We start from the raw sequence: 26,616 nt of genomic DNA on the forward strand, positions 1-26,616 counted from the left end.
TAGGCAAACGATAAGTATTGACAGCAGTGGACACGGTATACTTTGGCAGGATGTCGGAAGTGTTAAAGACCGTCAGCAGCACGGTCTCTAGTATTCACGAACACGCGTGCTGCAATGTTTTCTTTTACACTTGCGATGTTTTCTTTCCTTTTAAGAGTGCAAAAAACGTGGAATATACCGTCACGAATTATATCGCAGCACACATTATTCCGAACGCAAAAGACCGTAGAACAAGGTGACCAGAACTTTTACTTTCAAAAACGGGACGCATACGAATCGGCGACGGGGGGTGACTTCCACATTGCATTTTGGGATTCAGCAGTGTTTTCAATTTACAAGATACACAAGAAAGAATGATAACACAGCGTTTCTAACTTAAGTACTACTCAAAAATATTTTAAACTACTTCAACACTCAGAATTCCTACTCAATTCCCACTTGAACCACAGAACACTCAATTCTCATTTGGATATTCAGAATTTCTAGGCACGGCTGAACCTTTCCAATGAGTGTTGGTACGGAAGAGTGTAGAATTAGAATTGATAATTCATATTTTGAATAATAATTACGGGACACCTGGGTCATGTTTGCTTAAAAACGGGACATTTAGGCGTCCCGTTTGAGAATCGGAAAAAAACGGGATAACGGTTGAAAATAAGGGACTGTCCCGGCTAAAACGGGACGTCTGGTCACCTTGCCGTAGAACTGCCGGTTTATAAAACTTCCGACTTCCCTCCAAAGCATTAGGTGTCTATTGTTGCTAATGCTTACATCTTGGCTACTTTGGATCCACCTTGCAATCAGGATATATCCAAAAGCACTGTTGTGAGCATATCTGAGAATAGCACCCTGTAGAGAATACCCTGCACACCCATTGAACATTGATGAAATATGCATTTTTGACAGCGTATGCTTGACTTCCCTTACGCTGATAACGACCGCCATTCACAGTTTCTCAAATTCGAAATATGGCCTGTTGAAATTTAGCTTTTTCGTGATTTTGGACAGTACTAGCTCTGAAACTATGTAGTTTTCCCCATCGACCCATATGATCTTTTTCTCTTGTTTTGATGTGAGGAATCGCCTCTTACAGTTTGTTGGTATAGTTCATTAACAGAAGTATGATATACATATACCGTGTTTACTTGTATGATAGTCACCATCGCATAATAGTAGCACCTTAAGTTTGAAGTAAAATCATTGCCATAAGAATCTCCCTGCATAAAAGTGGCAGTCTACGGGATTTTTGTCTTTGTGACCAAACATCGAGTGGAAGAATAATTTCTTATGTGGGTGACGTGCGAAATAATGGGTGTACAATTTCATGCACGCAAATAAAAGCACGCAAAATCGCAAGAACGAACGATATTCCACACACACGATTCAAAGCAAGTCGAGGGTGGTTAAGAAGATTTATGCGACGCTATGATCTGGCATACGTATGTATTTTGCCGTATTTTACTGTATGTAGGCTATGTTTTAGTTTTATGTTGACACATGGCTATGTATCAAAATTCGAAATTGTTTTGATCGTAGCTATAATTGAATGGCAGCTTTCCTCGCGTAATAGTCGCAATTGGATTTTCACAATAAATATTGTTATAAGATGCGACTTTTACGCGAGTAAACACGGTATATATATATATATATATATATATATATATATATATATATATATATATATATATATATATATATATATATATATATATATATATATATATATATATGCAGAGTTTGAAATTAATCTTTATTTATTTTATTTCAGGCGGAAAAGAAAGTATACCATCCCAACTCGACCAGAAATTTCCCTCAAAGGATCTACATTTAATCCTAGAAAACAGACTTATTTTATAATTCATGGATTCTTAAGCAATTCAAATGTAGCATGGGTACGGAATTTAGAAAGAGGGTTGCTTAGAAAGGTACGTTTGTAAAACTTAGAACATTATTGTATAAAGGTAACCAAGAATGTTCTGTCGCTTTTTCACCTATCACCTTCGAAGACCGATATGTTACCTAAGATGTACCTGGAAGATCGAAACTAGTCCCCATCAGCATAGACGACATTCTAACAACGTTCTGAAAGGCCATGGATTCCATTGCGGTAGAACTTGTTGGGTCGTGAAGCGAAGAAGATATCAAGTGCATTTTGCACCTCTACTAGGAATTTGAACTTGGGTCCTCTGAGGTGATTGTCCAAGGAATGGAACAGATGATAATCGGACGGTGCAATGTCCGGGAAGTATGGCGGATGCAATAGGGTTTCCCATCCATGGCGTACAATGGTATCGCGGGTCATCGTAGCCATGTGGGGCTTAGCGTTGTCCTGTAACAGAAGGACCCTTTTGCAATTCAGAAGTGCTGGCTCCAGAGTTTTGGTTTTTCTTAAACATGGCTCAACTGCTGACACTACACAGTTGCATTGATGCTCTAACCAGCTGGTAACAGTTCCCGATGCACGATGCCGCGAGCAGTCCAACAAACACGCAGGAGGACCTTCTTCTGGTGCAGCGCTGGTTTCGGCTGTTTTGGAACCAGTTCATGAGATGCTAACCAATAATGACGGCGCCGTGGAGCTTTGTACAGGACCCATTTGTCATCACATGTCTACACTCTGTCCAGAAATGGCTCCTTCCTCAGACGAGACAGCAAAGAAACAGAGATGTCTGCTCGCGTTGCCTTCTGGCCCGGAGTCAAATCATGCGGAATCCATCGACCCGACTTGTAGTGCTTTCCAAGTTGATAGAGGTACTGTCGAATGGTTTCTCCACTCACACTGAATTGTAGTCCCAGTTCCTCACATGTCTGGCCACTGTTCGTCTCAATTGCTGCCTGAAGATCTTCAGTTTGTACATGTGTTGGTCTACCGGCATGTGGTGCGTCTTCAAGTGTTTCGTCACTGTCCTTAAACTTGTTAAACCACCGCTGCACGTTCCGGGTAGTCAGGACACCCTCACCAAAGGTCTTGCACATTTCCCGCTCCACTGCAGCGGCATTTGACCCTAGTTTGAACTCGTACAGCATACACGCCCTTATGACGCTCTATGGAGGCCCAATGTTCACTCTGTCCTTATGCAAGTTGACGGTGTAACTGAACTGCCTCAACGAGGTAGTGTGTTAGATATACCAACAACTGAACTTTGCCTTATCTCCATTCGTATTCAACTCACTGTGTGAGAGCCAATCGAACACAAAACTCCACAAAAAGCAACATAACTTTATATTACTGCTTAATCCAAGCTGTTAATGTAAGCAGCTATTCGTTTTTCTTCTTTTAGATGTCTAATTTATACTTACAAATAGTTCTGGAAAGTTCTTATTACCTGTTATTCTATAGACAGCTATCAGAACGGAAACGGTGATCGACAGTAAGATGCTATTTTGCAATATGGATTCAGCGTCGAAGGAATATGCTCTGTCTTTATCATTATTCTTTATTAAAACATAAAGTAGTAAGTCTTTTACTTTCGGTTGTAATAATGATCCCAATAGTTTGGAAGTCTCCGAGTACCACAATATGAGTTCTAAAAAAATGCAAGTTGAATGATATTTTCAATTCAGAAGATAATTCTCAAAATATTACATTTATTCATTTACACGATATGATGGTGTAGTAAGATGTTGTATTGAATTTCTCCTAAAATCACTAGTCTTATGATAGTTAATGATATTCTCTTATGATGCTTAAAGGATTTCTCAAAATATTAAGTAGGGAATTATTAATATTCAAATCACAACTTGGTATAAAGGTCTCGTTATATACGAGAAGAGAAAATTTCGAATATGGCTACCATAAGCTTGAATCTTATCCCAAGTCACAGTTTCCAATTACAAAAAGTTTGTATTAATATTGTTAGAGATGTACGACTTATTCCTATAGACTGTTAGGTTTAGGGACAATTGGAGACCATGTACTCTCTCAAAAAAATTCAAAGTGGAAACCATCAGAAAGCAAAGATCACAGAAGCGTCGCTCACATCACTAATAAAATGAATGAAATTTTTGAGTTTTACGTCCCACGGTTATGCCGGCTAGGCTAAAGGAGACGTTGATGATGAGAAATGAATGAAATGGTGAAATGAAGAAAGTGGGTGGAAACTAAGAACCCCGAGGAAACCCCCGCACACGGTGTTTGTCCACCACGAAATTCACTTGCGGGAGCAGGGTTTGAACCAAGGACACCATGCACCAGAGGTGAACGCTCTACCACTGAGCCACCGCGGCCCCTCTCACATCACTAATCCTGCAATCCTAGCCCAAGTCTTGTTTAACTTAGATCAGTGAATGGAGGTTGGTATTTAAGCTCGCGGTGACCAAATAGATTATTTCAATATAATTCTTCTCTTATAAATAAACTGACTTTTGTGTTACACTTTATAGAGGGGAAACCCTTTGCATCAATCTCTTAGAATAGTGCTTGTGGATAAAGTGTGCTGCTGTTTATGGAGCTTTTATTATATTTTTGATAGTATGAAATTTACGTGGGAGATAAAATTATTCATTTTACTTTCATTTTATACTTCGATAATTCTCAAACGAGTCAATATCTCACTCACATTATTTAAATTCTTTTGCTTACAAGTTTCGAGATTTATATTGACTCAATTTCCTCTGAGGTGTTGACTCAATCTAGTACGTAGTTCTTCTTACAACATGGTTTTACATCATAAGGCAAGCACAAGTATCTTGTTCTCTCTGTAGGTGAGATAAGTTGACAACAACAAATCAAATTACGTTACTTTATTTTCAATGATTTTCCCAAAACAGACAGGGTAAACAAATACGTACAGCCATTTCCTGAATTCCTGTACGTGCTTTTTCTTATTCACACCTAACTTCACCACCCCTTTATGATTGTAGTGTTCTGGCCATTGATCTCCAAGAACAAATCGTGCGAATCTATGCTTCTTTGTGTCCAGTCACAAATACAGAACATCTGCCTTTCATATGGGAATTCGAATGAGTTAAGAAAAATAACAAAACTGTATTTTGCGTGGCCAAGATACACAGGTAAATTTATCATTATCATGATAGGGTAAACATTGCTTCAGTGTGGCCAACTTCCAAGATAGACAGGTGGCCAACTCATAGAGTAGTAAGTAACCAATGTCTTATGGGAAAATGCAGGTTCAAGACGAAGTAGGCCAAGATAAGCAGGTGGCCAACTTAGAGAGGTGGCCAAGTTCACAGGTTTCACTGTACTTGTGCACTCTTTGTTAATACTATTGATGTTACTGTTTATTTTTTATTTTTTTTCTTTTTTTCCCCGCTTGTTGACATTTCCCTGTGTAAAATGGCACAATTATGCTTTATCTGGGAATTTGTTCAATAAATAAATAAATAAATAAATATTCAGTTACCAAGTGCGTGTGTATAATTTAATGATCAACGAGTTGAGTTGAGTTGATTTTGAGTTTAACGTCTCTTTCAGCAGCGATGCTATATGAAACGGGACCACCTGATTAATGTGGAATCTGAACCACATGAGCTCCAGCCGGGAATCGAACCCGGCTTTCCCACGCCAAAGGCGCGTACGCTAACCAGTCAGCCATGAAGGAGCTTCCTTAAAATTTGGAATTGGCACCCTAATACAACTATAAATAAAAAAGTGCATTAATTTTTCGAACCCTCTTCTTGTCGCCAATAGCCAAACAGATTCTAAATTTGACCTTTCAACTGGAGTAAGATAGCAGCTTTTATCTAATTTCTTATTTAAGCTCAATGTGTATTCTAATTAACTTAATATAAGATTTTATACACATTTGTCGGTAATGGATTCAGTATTAAATAATTTGGGACTCAAATTATCCTGCAAAACAACGAGAATTCGTTTTCGTTTATTCCAGTCTGATTGCAACGTCATTAGTGTGGATTGGCGGAATGGGTCAGAGACAATTAATTACGCACAAGTAACTGCTAACACACGAGTAGTTGGAGCAGAAGGAGCTAGGTATGTACTTTCAAATAATATTAAATAAACATCAAGTTTCAAATAAAGAACCATCACTCGTGACAATGGTAAAACTATTTTCGCTCGGATGAATTTCGAATTGTACTTTTTATAATAATTTGAGGACAATGAATCTAATGGGATTATTTTAAAACATTTCTGTCCATCAGGGCACGAGAAAAATGACCTTAAAGTAAACATATAAACAAATATAAATATCCAAATTTTGAGAGATTTTTCCCGTGACATCATTTCATTGGATTTCGCATTTTTAAATTAGTATAAAAAGGCTCAATGAGAGATTTATCCAACCGTAAGTAAGTACTTTTACTATTGGCAGGAACGTTAATTCTTTGTCATAATCGTATTCTGTCTTTATTTATGTCTTAGTAAGAAGTATATATTTGCTAAAAGATCTTATTTGATAAAATCTGATCAATTTGATCATGTTAGTTACAAATCCAGGCTGATCTCTCATATCTTTTAATACGAGGAGTGATCAGAAAGTAAGGTTACACAGCCTGCAGTGAAACGTGTAGGCCTATATATTATTTCATACAAGCAATACAGTCAACAGGTAGTACATACATTAGGTTATTTTTCGACATAGTCTTCATATCGGTTGAAGCATTTATCGCATTGTGGGACGAGTTTAAAGATTCCCTCTTGGTAAAAATCCTGTTCTTGCATGTATTGAGAGTTCACGTCCATGTTGTCACGAAGTATTCCACCTCTTTGTCTGAAGCTAAGAGACGGACCCCGAGAGCTCCCTCAAGTGCGAGAACAGGTGAAAGTCGTTTAGAGCGAGGTCCGAGCTGTAGGAAGGGTGGGTCGATGATGATAATACCGTGCTTGGTCGGCCACTGTGGTACTCGTCGGTGACTTTTCTCTACCAGCCGCAAACTTTCGACACCATTCTGCGACATGCTGACGAGACATTTGAGTCTCTCCTTAAACCTCTACCACTGCTTGTGAATTTTAGCAGCGGTTTCATGTTTCGCCCACAGAAATCGAATAACTGAGAGGACTCCTTCGCTAAACCAATTTTCCGGAGGAGTTGTCATTTGTGTTTACTTACAACTACCGCCGTAGGTGGCGGATAGCTGAAATTGTGCACAGTCGCAAAATCCACGTATTAAAATTACCACACACTCTTTATTCATCTATAACAGACGGAACCCCAGAAATATTGACTTTGTAAACCTTAGTTTATGATCCTTCCTCGAAGTAACGACTGTCTTGTCAGAATGACGAATGAGATCTCAGGTGAGGTTTTTGTTGATCTATCATCATGCATGAATAGCAAAGTTATTTGAATTGAATGGTAGAAAGCTGATCTAGAAGGCCAGAAATAGTTACTACACATAATCTAGAAAGCCAATTAACGTGCGTACATATTCCTTTCTGGATACTAATACCTGGGAGTCTTTTTCTTTAAATAAAAATAGAGGCATAGGGGTAGCTAGAACTTTTCATATATGAATGCACAAAGAAATTAAAATCAGAACTTTTCATATGAGTATACACAAAAGAAATCAAAACAGAATTTTTCATATAGATATACACAAAATAATTTTAAAACAGAACTTTTCACATGGGTATACACAAAAGAAATTTAAAACAGAACTTTTCATATGGGTAAACACAAAATAAATGAAAAAAGAACTTTTCATGTAGGTATGCACAAAAGAATTTTAAAACAGAACTTTTCATTTGAGTATGCACAAAAGAAATTAAAAACAGAACTTTGATATGATTGTACACAAAGGTAGTTAAAAACAGAACTTTTCATATGGGTGTGCACAAAGGTAGTTAAAAACAGAAATTTTCATGTGGATGTGCACAAAAGATAGTTAAAGCTTACCTGCTCTTTCACACATTTATTTTATTAGGTTTAAATACATTAAAATAAGATAAAATGTTATTTCAATGAACTGAAATATTATTACAGATACCAAATTTTTGGAATGCATGTCAATTGATGGAAAAGTGATCAAACCATTTTATTAGAACGTACACTAGCTCACTTAGCACACTCCGTAGCTATGCCTATGAGTAGAGGAGTTGAAATCTGATGGGCTAATGATATGGGATATGTGATATCGCCACAGGATATGTGATAGGTCCACGTTTTATATAGCCTTGGTGCTAAAAGAAACGCTATATTCCAAGCAACCATAGGATGCATTTGTTGTCAATCAACGTCTGATACACCAAGAAGATCTATGATGAGGTGGATCAACGAATAAATGACAAATTAGGTATCAGGCTGTCCCTGTTGGTCTTCCATTCTCTAAATAACATCTTTCGTTTCTCTATTTTTCCTTCTTTTCGTTGCTGCATAATGCTAAATTACTCAAGCGTGTGTTTGACTTTATTTCTTCACGAGCAGCGAAACCTAAAAATAATCAAAACCACGTTTGTAAGTGGAACAATGAATGCGTTTCTCTATCTTTGCATCTCCTAATATGAACTTTCCCTGTCTGACGCAGACAAAAACACCACTCAAGTTGACACGGTGGCTCAGTGATAGAGCGTTCACCTCTGATGCGTGGGGTCCTTGATTCTATCCCAGCTCGCGCCAAGTAGGCTTTGTGGTGGACATACACTGTGTTCGTTGGTTTTCTCGGGGTTCTTCCGTTTCTTCCCAGTTTATTCATTAGACCATTGCATTCATTTCTCATCCAGGTCCCTTATAGCCTAGCCGACATAACTGTGGATTGTAAAACTTGATTTCATTTCATTTCAAAAACACCACTGAATAGTAGAGCGAAGTCATCGGTTTGATTGTTATGAAGTGGTTCTTACTATGCTTTCTACCATTGCAATTTGGTGATCTCTAACTTTGCCCAACTATAGATAAAATCAGAAAGAATTTAGAAAATAGTTCAATGGTGGTTATTGGCCCTGATTGTGCAAGAACCTTGTGATCTTGTATTTATACTCCAATTATCACTGTTGACATCTTGAAAGGCATTCCACTACTCTTCCTCTTCCTGGCGGATGTTTGTTGTTTTGCATCAGGCTTAGGCATCTAAGAAAGAGGAAGTGAAAATGCAGAGAAGTTCCGGAAATACGTTAAACTAAAATATATATATATTTTTTTAGAAAAGTCTGTAAATTTCTGTAGGAAAAATATTTTGGCTTCGAAGCGTTTAAGCACTTATCCTTACAGAATTAGTAATTTTCTTGCCGCTGGTTTAGTACCAGCGCATGAACTTTTGCTTCACGGGGTCCTGGATTCGATTCCGGGAGAGTAATAACTTGAATATATTGCGGTAGTTCGGATTTCACTTTAAACTGAGGTCAACGTCTCATATAGCCTGGGTGTTAAAAGGGACACTAAACTTCAACCAACCAATCAAGTGGAAGGATTTCCTCCAGTTCCTTGAAACAAATACTGGGATGATTCTTTTAAATACATATATAGGCATTAGCTACACCCTGGAGGAGATTCTTCCCGTTTTCTAGGGGTAGCCTACCGTCCCCAAAATGACTATGAACTATATTCGGCACAAAATTAATCAATCAAGTGACAAACAGAAAGGCTATAAGTTAGTGTGGCTGTAGAATATTAAACGAAGTATTCAGAAGGGAGAGTGGACACAATTCCATTATATAAATCTAATTTTCCTATTCTAAATTCCGTAAAAGAAAACAGTAAATAACATCTCCTTGGTTTTTCAAAGAGAAATGTAGTTATACCGTACTTTACGATTGGTAATTAAATACCGTATATGAATTTGAGACAATGGTCCGAAAAATACTCAAATCAGTAATAAACTTCCCTTGAGTATTTTTCCGCGAGAAACGAATATTCCACTATTGGATACTTTCTGATGAGTATTTGTTAAATATTCAACAAAATTGTTAGAACTATTTTCGAGAACATAGCATTTTTCGGTATCTTTGGTCCCTTAATAAACTACTGTTAATTTGAGTAAAGGGAGGGTTCCATTCCCCATTGAGGAATTCCATAAAATACCTTGAATTTAAATTCTGGTGTCGATACTTGAATGGTCTGGCCTCTAGGGCTATGCACATCTGGACATACAAATGAACAGATGCACGAACAATTTGCATTTACCTTCTCCGAACGAAGAACGAATGAGAGGATATTAGAAATAATTGGTAAGAAAATAACACTTTTAGACATTATTGAAGAGAAGAAGAGAAACTGGTTGGAACATTGGCTAGAAAGCAACTGTATCATGAGGAAAAATCCTAGAGGATATAGCGGCAGAAAAAAGAGGGAGGAGACGAAGGAGACTACAAAGTCAGTGGACGGTATCAAAACACAAAAATCGTACATGAAGACGAAGAGGTTAACGAAAGACCATTGAGCATGGAAGCTTCTCAGTCATGGCAAGTGACCTGCCAATAATGGCAGAATACCTATGATGATGATGATGATGATTCTCCATATGAGGGATCATAAAACATATTAACTCCAAGAAAATTGTTAAGAAAAATTTTGAAGCGTTTCCCACTGTTCGACTGTCGATCGGACGCCATACTGTAAACTAGGTGCCGAAACCACCTCTTTAAATCTGAAACACAAAGCTACGGTAATATCTTACAAGGAATGGACATGAACAGACATCCGAATCAAATCTAGTCCATTCGATAAACATAACAAAGGTATGCTCATGCACAAAAAGTAGGTGCCATTGACAACGGAGTAAGTCCCTGGGATCCATTAACCCTGTTAGTATCAAGAAAATCGAAGACTCGCAGTGAAATAGCTATTGCATCAACACCGTTCATTGTAAAGTCAACATGAAACAAACTTTCTAGACATGCTATGTATTGGGGCTCATAACGTACTTGAACAGGGAAAATTGGGAAAATGTCGGGAAAATTCCCTCCAGAAATCCCTCCCATCAACTTTGGACACCTCCGGAGTGGCCCCGGGTAAAAGGACACAATCCAAATGTACCTCGAAAAATACTATAGGGAATAAGAAATGTGTATACCAATTTTTGTATTGATAGACAGAATAGATACGAACGAAAATCTTGTATATCAATACAGTTTTAACGTTAAACGCTATAGAGGAAGTACGGTGATATATAGTAATAAACATTTTTTTTAAATCGATTCAAAGTCTGAAGAATGATATCCTCTTCACCCGTATCTCTTTATTAAAACCGGAAGTGGTAGAAATTTACTTCTACATTTTGTTTCAGTATTTATTTACAAAGAACAAATATAGTACGAGATAGCGAGTAATGACTTTTTAATATGAATTCGGCGTTCAAGGATCAGGTTCTATCTTTGATCTTATTTATATCACAAGGACAATACAATAGGTTTCATGCCCAGTTATAGTGTCGTGTACATAATTATCTAACGTACATTATTATACATACACAAATATTAAGCCGTTTAATTATGCACAAGTTATTGCCTGACAATTATTTTGAACTCGTTTTCGGACGTACTACATGAAATCGTACGGACGTACATGAAATCGTTCGGACGTACGTGAATTCGGACGTACATCTACTACATGAAATCTAATCATTTCGTTAATGAAGCATACATTTTTCACAGAGAAGACTTTATGTAATATGTTAGTTCTTGCTTTTCTACAATAGAATGTCCCAGTGTTTGCTGTTGTAGTTTTACCTGTTGGACATATAGTAACACTTCTGAAACTAATTCTGGACAATCGATTTTACTGTTTAATAATCTATGTAAGGACAACAAATCAAAAAACCCATATTGTTTTTTTTCTAATGTTTGAAAACTAAAAATCGTTACTAAGTCTTCATAGGGGACATTAGGTACTTAGGATAGAAACCGATTTTCTTGTGTTCAAACATTTTTTAAAATTTAAACTGTATATTTTCTATTGCAGTAGAGTATGTAATGATATTTGGTGTCTAAACAGTAAATCGGTATTCTAATTTTGACCTCATATACGAAAAAATATAATATTATAAATGTTGATTCTTTGCAGAAATCCTGTCCTATCCCATAAATTAAACCTAGATTTCTATATGCACTACTCGTTATTGCGTTAATGTGTTGAGCAAAGGTTAGTTTGCTGTTAAATATAACTCCTAGATCTTTGATAGTATTTGGGGTAGACAAGGAAGTGTCGTTTATTGTATAGGTAAAGTTAATTGGATTTTCTTTCCTAGATTTGTGAAAGATACAGATTTACATTTGGACACATTCAGAACTATTCTTCTATTACAACTAAAAATTTCGGATCTACTACTTCTAGTTCCAGTATTCGCATAGTTTACATTTGGAGGTCTACCGTAGTTTCACATTATAGAACGAAAATTACTTGTCATTCTCTCCCTCCCTTTCAGCTATTTATTTTCCGATCTTTACAGTCCATTTGATACAAGCTGTCGTTTTTGACAATTGCTTTCCTCTGATTTTTCCTTTCTGCACGCGGCCATAACATTCAGGCAAGAAGAACTGTTTCTATGGCAACAGCACCTTCAGCCAATTATAGTAGCTCATTTCTTTCACGCTACAATGGTAAACTTTCTACCCTTTCAGCACGTTATCAATTTGAATATAAACAAATGCGCATTGTTTTAGTCGAATGTCAACTTGAGTAGTGGATCTGCTTGTTATTGAGAACATTCTTTCTAGTTCAACTTCGTGTAATTTAATTTGATAAAACTGAGATTTACTTGCAGTGAATAATTTCGTGTTTCAATATCCGACGCAAAAGCTGGCAACTAAGCGTTCAGTACCACGTGCGCACAGCGATCTATCAGAAAAAAACAAGTGATATCAATTGCAATATAGTTGCAGGAGAAAGAAATTGGCCACTTAAGAGTCTTCATCCCGGCGAAATTAAAATACCGCTAATTTTACAGTAATTATGTGATATCTTCAAATAGATAAAAGATAATCGAAATGTGGAACAAGAGCACCCTAGACAATATTCTTTTACATGAGAAACCGTTATCACGACTCACTTATCTGCTTTCGATTTCGAGCCATTTTGAAAATCGGCATTTATTTTCGCGTTTCTAAACAGCTGAAAACGGAAAGCCACTAGGTGACTTGTGATAACGGTACCTCACGCAAAATAATATTGTCTAGGGCGCTCTTGTTCCATATTTTGATTATCTTTTATCTATTTGAAGATATCACATAATTACTGTAAAGTTAGTGGTATTTTAATTTCGCCGGGATGAAGACTCGTAATGCCTACTTCACTGATTTATTGACCAACTAGCTACGTAAGATACTGGCTGAAACTTACATTCGGGAAATGACCTGCAAAATATCTTAACATCCACATAAGCCCACTCAACTGTTAATCCCTTCTGTTCTGTTCATTATCAAGTTCTGTTTGTATCAAATAAATATCTTGCTCAAAAAAAGTTAACCAATTAAATCCTGTTCTTGGCAAATGAAATGAAAACGAAAGAGGAGTCAAAAATTAAAGCAATAAATTCTAATTAGCAAAAATATCTAAAATTATATAATTATGTTTATTTTTTCCGATAGATTGCTAACTCATTTGGTAATGGATAAAGGTTTATCTCCTGAAAGAGTTCATCTTATTGGACACAGCTTAGGAGCTCATATAGCGTCTTATATCGCCAATGGTGTAGCACGTCGGAAGGGACTCGTTCGAAGAATTACAGGTAAACTTATTTAATGTATTATTTCTCCTTAAATATTTTACTAATGGTTATATATATATACATACATACATACATACACACATATATATAGGGTATATATATATATATATATATATATATATATATATATATATATATATATATATATATATATATATATATTTGGTATATTAGGTATATTCAGTACCTTATATGCATAACGTAATGTAATCTAGTACTTACAGAGCAGAGTTATTCAGTTTTACGAGGGCGGTTTCATAAGTAACTTGGCTCGCAAACTAATAGATGGCGCTAACGTCATCTTTATATGCAGTAATAAAGTTCACTTTCTATGAATAACTAATATGTGGTCTCAAGTCATTCTCACAGAAATTCGTTGCTTAAATAGAAGTGTTTCGAATAACAATTACAAAATGTTTGAGACGAGGCGAAAAGAAACTGTTTCTCGTCTTAGCAGTAGTAATTGAGCAGCATCATCTTCACTCGTAACAACTCGTTCGAGATTTTCGCTAACACTCGGGGCAGGCCCGTATCCACGGGGGGATAGGGGGCCAGATCCCCTAAAATTTTTACGGTAGGCTTGCAAATGAACTATAATATGGTTGAGTCGGCCCTCCTAACTTCTACCGCCCCCCTACTTTATTGGGCTGGCTACCGGTCTGCCTTGGGGACACATGTAACTTTCTTGTAAATAAAATAATATATTTTGAATGGGACTTCAGATACAAATAAATCAGATAAACACAGTGATATATAGAGCACTCTGTATTTTGTATAAAGGCAACCAAGAAAGTTCTGTTGCATTTTGTGGAGGTCTGTGTTCAATTGGCCCTCACACCGTGAGTTAAAATGTCAATGAATTTAAGGCGAAATTCAGTTGTTGGTGTGGGCATATCCAACATATTTTCTGGTTGTGGCAGTTCAGTTACACCGTGAAGTTAGTAGTAAACAGACAAACTATTCTACAGGTACCGTTATGTTTATATTTAATTAGAAAGTCTATATCCTATAATGGGATGTGTTGGCAGGCGGTGGGTTAGGTCATTAGGGTCTGATGACATGCTTACGTGTGTTTGGAAAGTTCTTATGTTTCTTTTTTTAGTTGTGATGACATGTATGTATTGTTGGAAAGGTCGTGTTTTCTTTTTCCAGTCTGTATACGTGTCTGTACAGACTCTATACTGGATATTTTTAAAAATAATAATGGAAATTTGAATTAAATCTGTTGATATGATGATACGTCATTCTGTATCACTTACTTCCGTATGAGATTAAATTAATAATCCGTAGTAGTGATTAAATTAATATTTATATTCTCCTAATAAATTACTCGGAGCAAATTGTATTTGCGAACATATTAAAAATGTGAACCTACAAATAATTTCGAAAATATTTTAAAATAAGAAGCTGAGAACACTTATAATGTGTAAAAGTTTATGTGATACGTACTGGGATCGAACCCGGGACCCTTAACACCAGAGGTGAACACTGTATGATGGGAGGGAAATATTTATTCATGCGGAACTTTTTAATTTGTCGGATCGTAATTATTACTCGAACACTGTGTGATTATACTCGGTGAACGTGGTAAAAGCTCGTGTACGGTACGATACACTATGATGGTACATATACAGAGCGTGGTTTCCGTACGTCTTTTGCTGGTGAACTTAAGACATGAACTGAACTTTTCGCGCGCTTTTGGAAAACCGGTTGGGTAGGAGTGATGATGTGTGCTTGCAGGGCGTTGCTAAAACTTGAATTTAAATACAAAGGAAGACCGTTGACACGTTTGGTAAACATTACAGAATACCGCCAGACTGATAGAAATAACATTGGCGCCGCGGTAGGTGAACAAAAGAAAGATTGCGGACGTGGAAGATAAGCATCACAGGTTGGGGACAAACTAATAAAAATAACTTTAATGTTGGAAATGCCGAACACGTGATTACCTTGCGGTTATGAAAATACTTTAAATACAGGTTATAAGAGACAAAATATATAAAGATACATCATGCAGTCGTATGAGAAGAAGGATCTTTGCAATAGCAATATTGAAGCAATATCTGATGCTGAAACAGAAATATACGAATCATCGTCAGATGAAGAATTTGATTTTGATGCAATAGATTCACCAGCGCTAACAGTTTCACCAACACCACCATCATCTCCAATTGTATTATCAAGAACATCACGATTTTGGGCTTTAGATTGTTGTTGTAATAGTGAAAAAGTGGATCGCGAATGTATAAACAAGGCTATTGAAAAATGGAATTTTAATGAAACACTAATATGTGAGGGATGTACGACAGGATCTAATCATGATTTTGATCATGATTGTATGACTATGCGTCCAGAATTATTGGAAATCCGCGCTTGGAGTATTATAGCAAGTCCTAGTGTTGAAGATGATGTGTTTTATTTGTACGCAAACACGCATATTATCGGACTATTAACAAGCGAAAAATTTTATGATGCCTGTGTGGAATTATTAAGTGATACAGACTATTTACCGGAATTACTAGAGATTTTCATAAGAAAAGACAAACGGAAAGCGAATATTTCAGATTGAAAAATGTATTCGAATAGTGCTAGTGTTTCATGTGTGTTAAGTACTGGTGAAAACATTAATGTGAACTGTGTATTAAAAACTATAAAAGTATACTTACAAAACAATAATCCAAAGGAATGCGTGGAATGCAAGTTACATCTTCCTCATGAATGTAGACATTTTCATAATACTGGATCATTTGCAGTGAAGTATTTATCTCTTGACAAAACTCTTAGTGAACTCTTTGAAGTGTTTGAACAAGAACATAGTGAAATCTCATTTCTATGCTTTATGCATAAAACTTGTGATCTTTTACAAAATACAGAATTTGTTGGACAGATAATTCCGTTTTTTATTTTTCATACAAATGAAATTTCACCATGTGTAAATCAGTATATTATCGATATTCAAGGTTTTAAAATGTCTGATAACGAATTTATTATTCGTGAGTTTTGTTTAACTGCATGCGATGATACAGTAAATTTCCATTGCTTGGTAAAATCACCAGTAGAATATAATTTATTATCACTAGGATGTCAAAAACAAATTGACTGGTTAACATTAAATTTGCATGGATTGAAGTGGGATAGCAAAACTGGATATACTGTATCATGCATACGAAACCTTGTATATCAATTATGCGCAAAGAATTCAACCTTTTATTGTAAAGGTTTAGAGAAATCTCTTTGGATTAAAAGAATATTTGCATTAGATAATGTCATTGATTTAGAAACAAAACATTGTCCTTCATTAAATGAATTATGTGGAAATACATTTAATGAATATTGTTCTTTTCACACTAGTATTGTAAAGAAATCAGGATGTGCATATCGTAATGCACAACAGTTGAATTATTGGTGGAAATATGAAAGATCAACAGCATTATCTAATGCATTATCAAGATTGTAATGAGGAATTGTAAATAAAATGCATGGGTGTAAGTTTTAAAAAAAATTATTGTAAATTAAAAATTTAAATTAAAAAAAAATAAATAATTTAAAAAATTATTTGTGTTTTCTTTTTAAAAATTTGTTTACATGTTTATAAACAATATCATCATTCTTTTTCAAAATTTTCTTGTTAAACAATTTTAAACACTTTTCAAATGATTGAGTGCGAATAATATGATGCAGAAAATATAAGACAAAATAGCCACATAACACAGAATTATCATGTTGATGTTGTTGAATATTTATAAAGGACATTTTAGTATTTTTCGACAAAAAGTTTTTATTTCCTTGGGAATGTCCATAGCAAGACTATCAAAGTAGTACCCATGTTTTTTCTTATTGATGTACACTGCAACCCAGTGGGAACCAGCAGAATTAGATGTATCAAGATTAATCACAAGTGCTGCAGGAGGTTTTACCGTTACACGAAGTTTGTCAATAGGGTAAATTCCAGTAACACTTGCACCAGTTACTTTATCACTTAGTAACACTTTTAATAATTCATCACTATATATGATGAAGATTATTATTATTATTATTTTTAATTGTAGTAGGTATGTAATTATCACTGTTATTCACATGTAACACATAATCATACACTTTCACATATTCACTATACAGTAATGCTTCATGAACAGTACATCTATATTGTCCGAAACGATGCTTATTATGTGCACACCGATGAACGTGAAAACTTAATGCAGTATACTTTGGACAGTTTATTTCTTCCAAATTTGTAACTTCTCTTTGAAGAATTTCTTGAAGAAAACACTTTCTATTTATTCCGTATGTGTATATGGTTGTAGTATTTGAACAATATGTTTGAAGTATTTCCTTAAGATGTGGATATTCTACATCCCCTTCGTGCCAGGTAATGCCATATACATTCTCACCTAGATATTTGTTTGTACTTATGGTTGGCTCAGATAACTTATTTAAAGGAAATGGTGGTTTAAAAACCCAATTTTGAAAAAAGGGAACGTCAGGATTTACAATGGCTAGCTCTTTTATAATAAACTCATCTTCGTTATCATGATACGCCGAGAAGTGAACAACAACCCGCATTGTACTCAACTAAATAAATTAGAAGGTGTTATCAGTATAAATATTTCTGTCTTTGTCTACTTGTGCTAAAGAATCGAATTGTGCGTACACAATGCATGTAACAGGTTCAGTTAAAGTTTCTGAAAATGATACTTTTAAATTTACAGGGGAATCGCGTACTACATCCCACGTGTTATCATCTAAAGTTCCTGTTGGAGATAGAATAAATGCATACAGAGCATATCCGTTTGGATACTCATCAAGAGTAACACTATGTGAATAATTTTGATAATATATACCAGTACCTGAAATCAAAGTATAGTAACTTAGAAGGTATAAATTATTATTAAAATCAGGTGTGAGGGGGTTGGGAGGAAATGATTTTGAGCCGACTTGTAATTGCAGTTTGTTAACGTTAAAGTTTCGAAATTCAAAGGGATTAAGATGTGATTTCCCATTGAAGGCTGTGTTGGAGATGAAACCAATAATCAGGCCTTTAGGAACATTACCCAGGAAAAGATTATCAATGCTGTAAGACTTTACTTGTGCAGGTATAGTATAAGATCTTGTTTCCACTCTCGTCAGAGGTAACTTGGCTGTTTCCGAACCCATTCGTGTATTTAATTGCATAGCTAAATCTGCAGCTACATCAATACGTCGTACATGAAGAATAATTTCCTCAAGTGCAACTTTATAACTTGTATTCTCAGCAGACATTAAGCAAAAATTATCTTTACTACGATGTAGTTTTACACGCAAACTTTGTTAGGAAGCATTCGATCTAAACTTACAATATCAGTATGAAGACGTCCATACATTTCAAAAGATTTACTATTTTTCACCTTATTAGCACGTTTTTGAAAACCAGCATTTGTATTATCTAATTTATTAAAATTTTTTGCAGTATTTTTATGCCACATGGCACATGCTAAATGTGTTTGAGAAGCATCATGAAAATAATTTAATAATGTTTCAATGTATGCACGATAAGGATAAGATCCTGATGAAGAACTAATTAATTTATCATTTAACGAAATATCAATCTGACTAAATAAAGAATGTAAGAAATTATTTACGGGTGCGACAACATCATCATTAGCTAATGTTGTACCATCAGCTTTAGTAATTTTACAACGTACATAAAGATATAGATATGCAGGATGAATAAATTCACCTGTTTCTCCCGGAATAACAAATTCAATAGGTCCTTCTGAGGTTAATGTGGAAATAGGACGATATTCAGCATTTGTAGTTGCTTCAATAGCTGTTTGTGTCATTGGTATAGAAAAGAAATCAAATTCATTGGTACAACATTCAAAACTATTTGAATTTAGGAACGCCATTATGAAAAGATGTCCTGTATATGTTTACGTTTTGTTGGTGGTCCAAACTTTACAATTGCAGGAGCTTTCCTCTTGCGTGACCGTCTCTTACCGTTACCAGTTAGCAACTGCCCAACTTGATTAATTGCTTTTGTCTTTAAACTATTACCAGCTTCTTTTACACGTGCACGAACCGATTCTTTAAATGGTCGATTTTCTAATACATCACCCGCAACTTGCATACCGGTTTGTAATGCTTGACGTCCTACAGTTTTTGCACCTTGTTTAAGAAATGGTAAAGCAAAACGAAATAATCCTTTACAGAAACTACCTATACCATGTCCCCTTTGATATACAGGTCCTGAAAAATATGGTATTCGGCGCCCACGATGATAAGTAACACGTCTTGCTCTCATTGTTTTATTATTATTATTATTATTATTATTTAGAAGATGCCGGAGAGCGTTTAAAATGTAGTGTTACGGTCAGTGTCCCAGAACGAAATGGCAAATTTCGCCCTGCATGATCTTTTAATAGTATTTCAATTGTATTAAAACAAAATTTTGCAAGTGGCATATAATGAATATCTTCAAGTGTAATTGTTTGAACTTTTCCATATTTAATATCAGAGATTGTTGCTATACGTAATAATGGGGCTTTCGTATCACCTAAAAATTGATATTGTATAATATCTGTACAAATAAAAATTTGATGTGGATATCCGATATCTATGTATGGTTGTTTGAATCCGTGAGATTCTTTTACAAGATCTGATTTTTCAGAAAAACCTAATTGTAAAGCTAATGTAGGCGACAATGTAACTGATTCTACATGTTCATCACATTCAACATGTACAACATTTGAAAAACTAAATCTTATAAAACTCGATATTGCGTTTAATTCTTCTAGTAAATGATGAATGGATGGATAATATCCAACAAGAATTTTACTTTTCATAGGTTCTGCATTTTTAAATTTGTACCATATAACGTTTTCACCCGCGGTAACATTATAACATGTTAATGGAATATGTACTTCACTTAATCCTACATACCAATCGGATTCTGATAAACGAATATTATTTTTTAATTGATTAATAAAATGTGTTGGACTATTTGTAGGATATACATCTGCACTAGCATTTGAAACTAATGTAATGTAAAAACTATCATCAATACTTTCAGAAATCATTTTCGTTTAAAGTGAAGTGTTAGGTTTGAAGTTCCAAAACGAAATGGTAATTTTAAATCGTGTTCATCTTTTAAGTTTACTTCTATTGTATCAAAATATTTCTTTTCAACTTTAACATAATGTGGTGTGTGAAAGACAAAAGATTTTACATGACCGTGTTGTACATTATATACACTAAGTTTTCGAACTAATGGACCTATATTTTGTTGTTGTTTTACAATATCAATGCAAACATTAATTGTATTGGGAATATTATAATCTAAATCACATGGAAATTTTCCACGTGCTAATATTAAATCAACATTTTTAACTTTTGTGTATATAACATTTTTAACATCAAGCGTATTTTCATTAATAAATCCAAAAATCTGTTGTAATCCTGGTGTAACACCAATCATACATTGATCTTCTAATTTTAAAGAATGTTTAATAACAACTTGATTTTTATTTTGTAAATAGTGTAACATACGAACATTTTCAGGAATTAATTGTAGAATCGATTCAATTGATGAATAATATCCAGGTGTTATTGGAACATGGTAGCGTTCAACTTTATCATCGATAACACTAGTAATTATAATTTCTTCATTTTCACCAACATTGTAAAAACTCCACGGAGTATTAATTTGTGTTAATGCAACAGTCCATTCCCCATCACTTAAATCAATAGGTTGTGCCAATTTAACTCGAAATGAGGATGTTGTATTATTATCAAAAAGATTGCTACTTGCATTTGAAGGAAGAGTAACGTAAAAGTCGTGTGTAAAGTTCGAATTCATTTTGCAGACTGAACAGAATCTGATCTAATCCACGAATTCATACTTGATGGATATCCTAACCATTTTACATACATCCACCCTTTTTTACGTTTTAATACTTTTTCAATGAGATATGTTTTCTTTGAATTTATAATTACTTTTTGTAATTCTTGTGCATAAAATATTCCTTTAATTTCTTCACCGTTCCAATCTTTTAATTTGTAAGTGACAGGATCTGACTTAATACATTTGTCAACAATAAATATTTCTTGTGACCATTTAGGTAAATATCCTTTTTCTAATATATGTTTATACTTACTAACACGTACATAATCACCCGCATTAAATTTACATGTTATATTCTTTTTACTATTTTTATTTCCGTATAATGTTTCCCACACTTGATTCACATTGGAATCATTTACTTGTGCAGGTGCCATTTTAATACTTGAATGGTATGAATGATTATAATTTTTTACAATTTGATCTAATACATTAATATAACGATAAGTATTCTTTGCAGTAAAATAACGATATAATTTTTCTTTTAATGTACGTATAAAACGTTCTGCTAACGCGCATTTAATTTCGGAATGAACACTATAATGATTAATTTCATATTTTTTAAACAATTGTTTTACATGACGATTATAAAATTCACCGCCTAAATCTGTTTGTACGTTAAACACGGGTAACTTGAAATTTTTAAAAATTTTTGTTATTGCTTTTACCATTTCAGGACCTTTCTTTGTTTTTAATGGAACACAATATGCATAACGTGAAAAAATATCTATACAACATAATATATATTTATAATTATTATTATACTTGGCAATGTTTTGCATATCTGCTAAATCCATTTGTAATGTTTCATTGGTGCACTAACATAATACTTTTTACGTTCAAAAACTTTACGAGCTGGTGCATGTAATGTATAAGCATCTTGAGAAGCTAACCAATTTTTAATTTTCTTTTTAGATAACTATGTTTTGCGTTGTAATGTTTGTATACTTGATAAAGAATCAGGATTTGAATAATCATAATATATTTTTGATAATTTTGTCATTTTTACATACTATATTCTTTCCACTGTTTAAATAAATTAGCAACTACTGCAGGAGTAGTAGATTTTCTTACTTTACGAATACGTTGTCTACTACTACTACTACTACTACTACTACTATTCACTTTTGATGCTGGTGTGTTAATAGGTGTACCAATAAATTCTTTAGGAACATTAAGATCTAATAAATTTTTAAATTCATGAATACCTAAAGGATTTCTTTAATATTTTCTTGTACGAACAACATCATTTACTAAATCTATAATATTTGAACCTGGTATTGTTTTTCCTTGAATACGTACAATGCCAGACTTATCCCACTGAATTTTATCAGAACTTGTCAACTGTTTTACTAATAGATCTGTTTTCCTGCGAAGTGTTTTCGGTACTGATTGTAAAATGTCTGATACAAATGGTAAAATAGAAGTATTGCTATCTTGTTTGGAACTTGATGATAATTTTTCTTCTTCTTCTTCTTCTTGAATGATAGGTAAAGTAATAGGCTTATGTGAAGAAGAAGATGTATACTGTAAATAACGATGCAAAGCTTGTTGATATAATTTCCACTTTTGTTGTACACTAAGATCATGACGTTTTAGATATTATTCATTTCTTCATCTAAACGTGACTGATGTGAATCTATGGATTTAAGATTTGATTGAATTTCATGTACAGCATTTTCAGGAACTAAAATCATTTTACGTAATTCTGACATATTTAACGACTGAAAATACTACTTCCTACTGCTGCAAGAAGTGATCCCAAGATTAACGGTAAAAGCGCACCACCTTTTTGTAGTAACAACTTCTTCTTTTTATTCAATGCAGTACGCTGCTGAGATAGAGCACGTAAGATCTTTTTATGTCTACGTAAACGTTGCTTCTGACGAGAATTTAAAGGAATGTTTCCTTTTATTGTGTTTTTAGCTACTTGAGATATTGTTCTTATTAAATCCCCTGAAGCATTTTGTAAAATTTGTTTTCGTTTTGCAATTTTGCATTTGCACAGAGCACGGAGCGTGCTGCAGTGTTGTTTCACCTTCAACATCTTGATGCAGACTAAACAAAAATTTCTGTATGCATGTCTTTTACGTTAGCGTACACATGCATGATTTCATTCGGAAAAATATTTGTACGTATTCGCAATGCATCGTTTGTTTTTTGTGTCAAGTCAAATAATAAATAAGTGTGAGGCTCCCGTGTTACTTCTTCGAACACACTCACGACTTCTTTACTATACCGAGGCATAATTTGCCTTGCTAAATATTGTATTTGTAATTTATCACGTGGATTTTTAAATACTATAATATAATGTGCATTTAAACTAATATCACGTGCATGTTTTCCTTTTGGAAATAAATTTTGAATAATAAATATTACAGTTAACTTTTTATGATGTGCATACTTTGTAAATAAATTAGCAACATCGCCATTAGTTTCCGACATTAAATCATCAAGTATTAATAATGAATTTTCTTTAATTTCAAAATTATTCATGTCAGGTATTCCCTCTACAAAACGTATTTTTGCATTTGCATCTAATTTTGGTATTACTGCACCATAATACCAAACAATATCATTAAATTTTATACTAAACATTTGATCACATTCATTAAGTAAACGATTTACAAAACACGTTTTACCAGTCCTTGAAGGACCAGCAATTAAAATAGTAGAGGGATGTTGAAACTTTAACATCTTGTAATCAAATGAATGCATACAATAGAGACTCTGCTTTATATACACACTCACACTCATACATTCACATATTTTTCGAACATGTGAGGAAATAAAAGATAAAATTAAAGCTCGAAATGACTAGTTTATATATATATTGTTTGCACCGCAAACGAAATGAATAAAAAAATCACTGGGATATAAGATTAAAGCTTAAAATGACTAGTTTATATATATTGTTTGCACCGCAAACGAACAAATAAAATGATCAAGGGCGTAGCTGGTCTGGCATACGAACCAATAAAAAGAATCACTGGGATATAAAATTAAAGCTTGAAATGAAAAAAAATTATGAATAAATTAAAATAAATTAGGAATAAATTAAAAATAAATATTTTAAGAACGGTTATGCTGTGCATACGAGCTGGTTTAAAAAAAAGAGACATTCATTCAACTCACATTCATTCATTCGTGGGTCTATAACCGTAAGGTACACTGCACGTTTTTGTATTGGTTCATCGTCAGTTATGTCAGGTTCGTCAATACGTTTTCGTTTTTTGTTGACCTCACGGTGTGTCTTTGTCTCTCTACAGCTAAAGATACGGAACCCAGGTCTACGAACGATACTATTTGGGTTTTCTATTACTGTGGACTCTAATTGTCCAGACACTAATTTATAGAAACTCTCAAAGTTAATTTTTTGAGAGGTTCTATCGTTTAGTGTTATCCCCCTAATTTTGAATATATCGCGAACATCCCCTTGGGCGTTTGTTAGCCGCATGGCGTAGTTTTTACAGCCAAGACCAATAAAGGTTGTAAACTCCCAACCTTCAGGAATTTCATTTGTAAGATCTCCCAAATAGTTTCCGAGCGGTAACAAGGGTTCGTCATCTTTTTTCTTTAGGTACATGATACTGTCAGTGTCACAGTAGATTACTCTGTCAGGTCCTACAGTCGTCAGTAGTTCGTAAAGTCTAAGTCTAGCCCACGAAGTAATAAATGCGGCTAGTATCACATTGGAAAACGCTAACGGAACGTTTTCGTTTTCAATGTCTCTGTATGTGAGAACGAGATGGTCATCATCAATTGGTACCACACTTTGAATCTCATACCTTGCCGTAGTTAAATACCTAAGAAATGTGACCTCATCACTAACGATTATACTCTGTGACATGTCTGTGCGTTGCCCCCACTTTCTATACAATGAATTGAGGTATAGTTTCGCACATTGCCTCAATCCCGGGTTCGTCCTAATATTATCATAATTTAATTGTATGCCTTCATGTGCATAATATTCTTCGATATATTTATGTTTGTCTTCTTCAGTGGTACAGTAAGCAGGAAAACCAGAGGCTTCCTGCTTCATCTGAAGGAAAGAATTCACATAGGTCCCGAACAGCCCACCTGAATTCCCCTCTTCAGGATCTAAGAGTTCAAATTCCCATATCTCATGTATATCGATTATTTTGTAACCTTTTTTAAGAGCAAGGTGTAACTCTGGAGTGCAAAATGTTCCTGTGAGAGCACACTCAGCGTCATTATGGGTACATTCATTAGTGTTTTCTTCTTCCATACATGTGCGGCAAAGGCCGAAAAGTAATCGACCTCCCGCAACGTATGGTAAGATCGGAAAATAGAGGTCCTTTGCAGGGACAATTGTGCATTTGACTACACCGTGAATACTTTCCACATCTGGAAAGTCCGGTCCCGTGTGAATCTTAGGTGATTTAACCGGCATAGGTTTACGCGCCATTACCCATGGGTAAAGGCTAGTTACATCGGCATAAGAAATACGCTCATCACTCGTACAATTGACGTAAGAACGAAAGACCTCCGTGCGACCACCGTTGTAACAGTTCTTAGGAGTAAGAAAATCAGGTAGATTAGTACAACGTTCTTGAACAAACTTTTGCACTTCCTTGTCCGTCTTTACCTTATTGTCCCAAGAACATTCCCATATTTCATATAGGTTTACACCTATACTTTTCAGGTACTTACGGCGGCGCATGGTTTGCTCATATCGTTTTTCCATCGTATTGTACGAGTCTTGTGCATCGTGCAAAACCGCGTCACGGTTAAAGGGAACACAAAGGCGACAGGCATGGGAATAACATCCATAAAAGTCGAAGGCAGCGTTGAGTCCTTCGTGCCATCCATCGACCTTGTACCTACCAATATACTTTTCCCCACCTCTCCTAGCATGCTGGATTTCTATCCCTAATTGGTCTTCCATATACATAAGCCATTGCATAGCTTTTGTACTATACTTGGTCTTATGATGAAATCCTAACGCGGGAATGATAGGAATAGTATTTTCCGGTAAGTGCAAGGTACGATATGTACGCATTGCAAGACTTGCAATGGTTGTTGATGTTATGAAACATTGCAAACCCTCCGTTTTCTCTTCAATAATATCGCTAAACTTAATGACCGCTTCTGTTAGAATTCTAACATCATTTTCACAATAAGCCAGCATATCCTTC

At 34.8% G+C, this 26,616-nt stretch overlaps 1 protein-coding gene across 3 annotated transcripts in view; it reads left to right on the top strand.

Annotated features, from left to right (window-relative positions):
* LOC145668843 (pancreatic triacylglycerol lipase-like) overlaps positions 1–26,616 on the top strand; it is a 192,243-nt gene that overhangs the window by 89,520 nt on the left and 76,107 nt on the right. For 2 of the 3 annotated variants that reach the window (XM_081737044.1, XM_081737043.1), the window contains exons 3-5: positions 1,769–1,925; positions 5,850–5,953; positions 13,442–13,581. The exons of the other annotated variant lie outside the window; for it this stretch is intronic. In XM_081737044.1, coding sequence (XP_081593170.1) covers positions 1,769–1,925; positions 5,850–5,953; positions 13,442–13,581 — 401 coding nt within the window. The remainder of the gene's footprint in view (positions 1–1,768; positions 1,926–5,849; positions 5,954–13,441; positions 13,582–26,616) is intronic. 3 annotated transcript variants of the gene reach the window in all.

This window comes from Thermobia domestica, chromosome 13, assembly GCF_964235325.1.
Source record: "Thermobia domestica chromosome 13, izTheDome1.hap1.1, whole genome shotgun sequence".
Lineage (NCBI taxonomy): Eukaryota > Metazoa > Arthropoda > Insecta > Zygentoma > Lepismatidae > Thermobia > Thermobia domestica.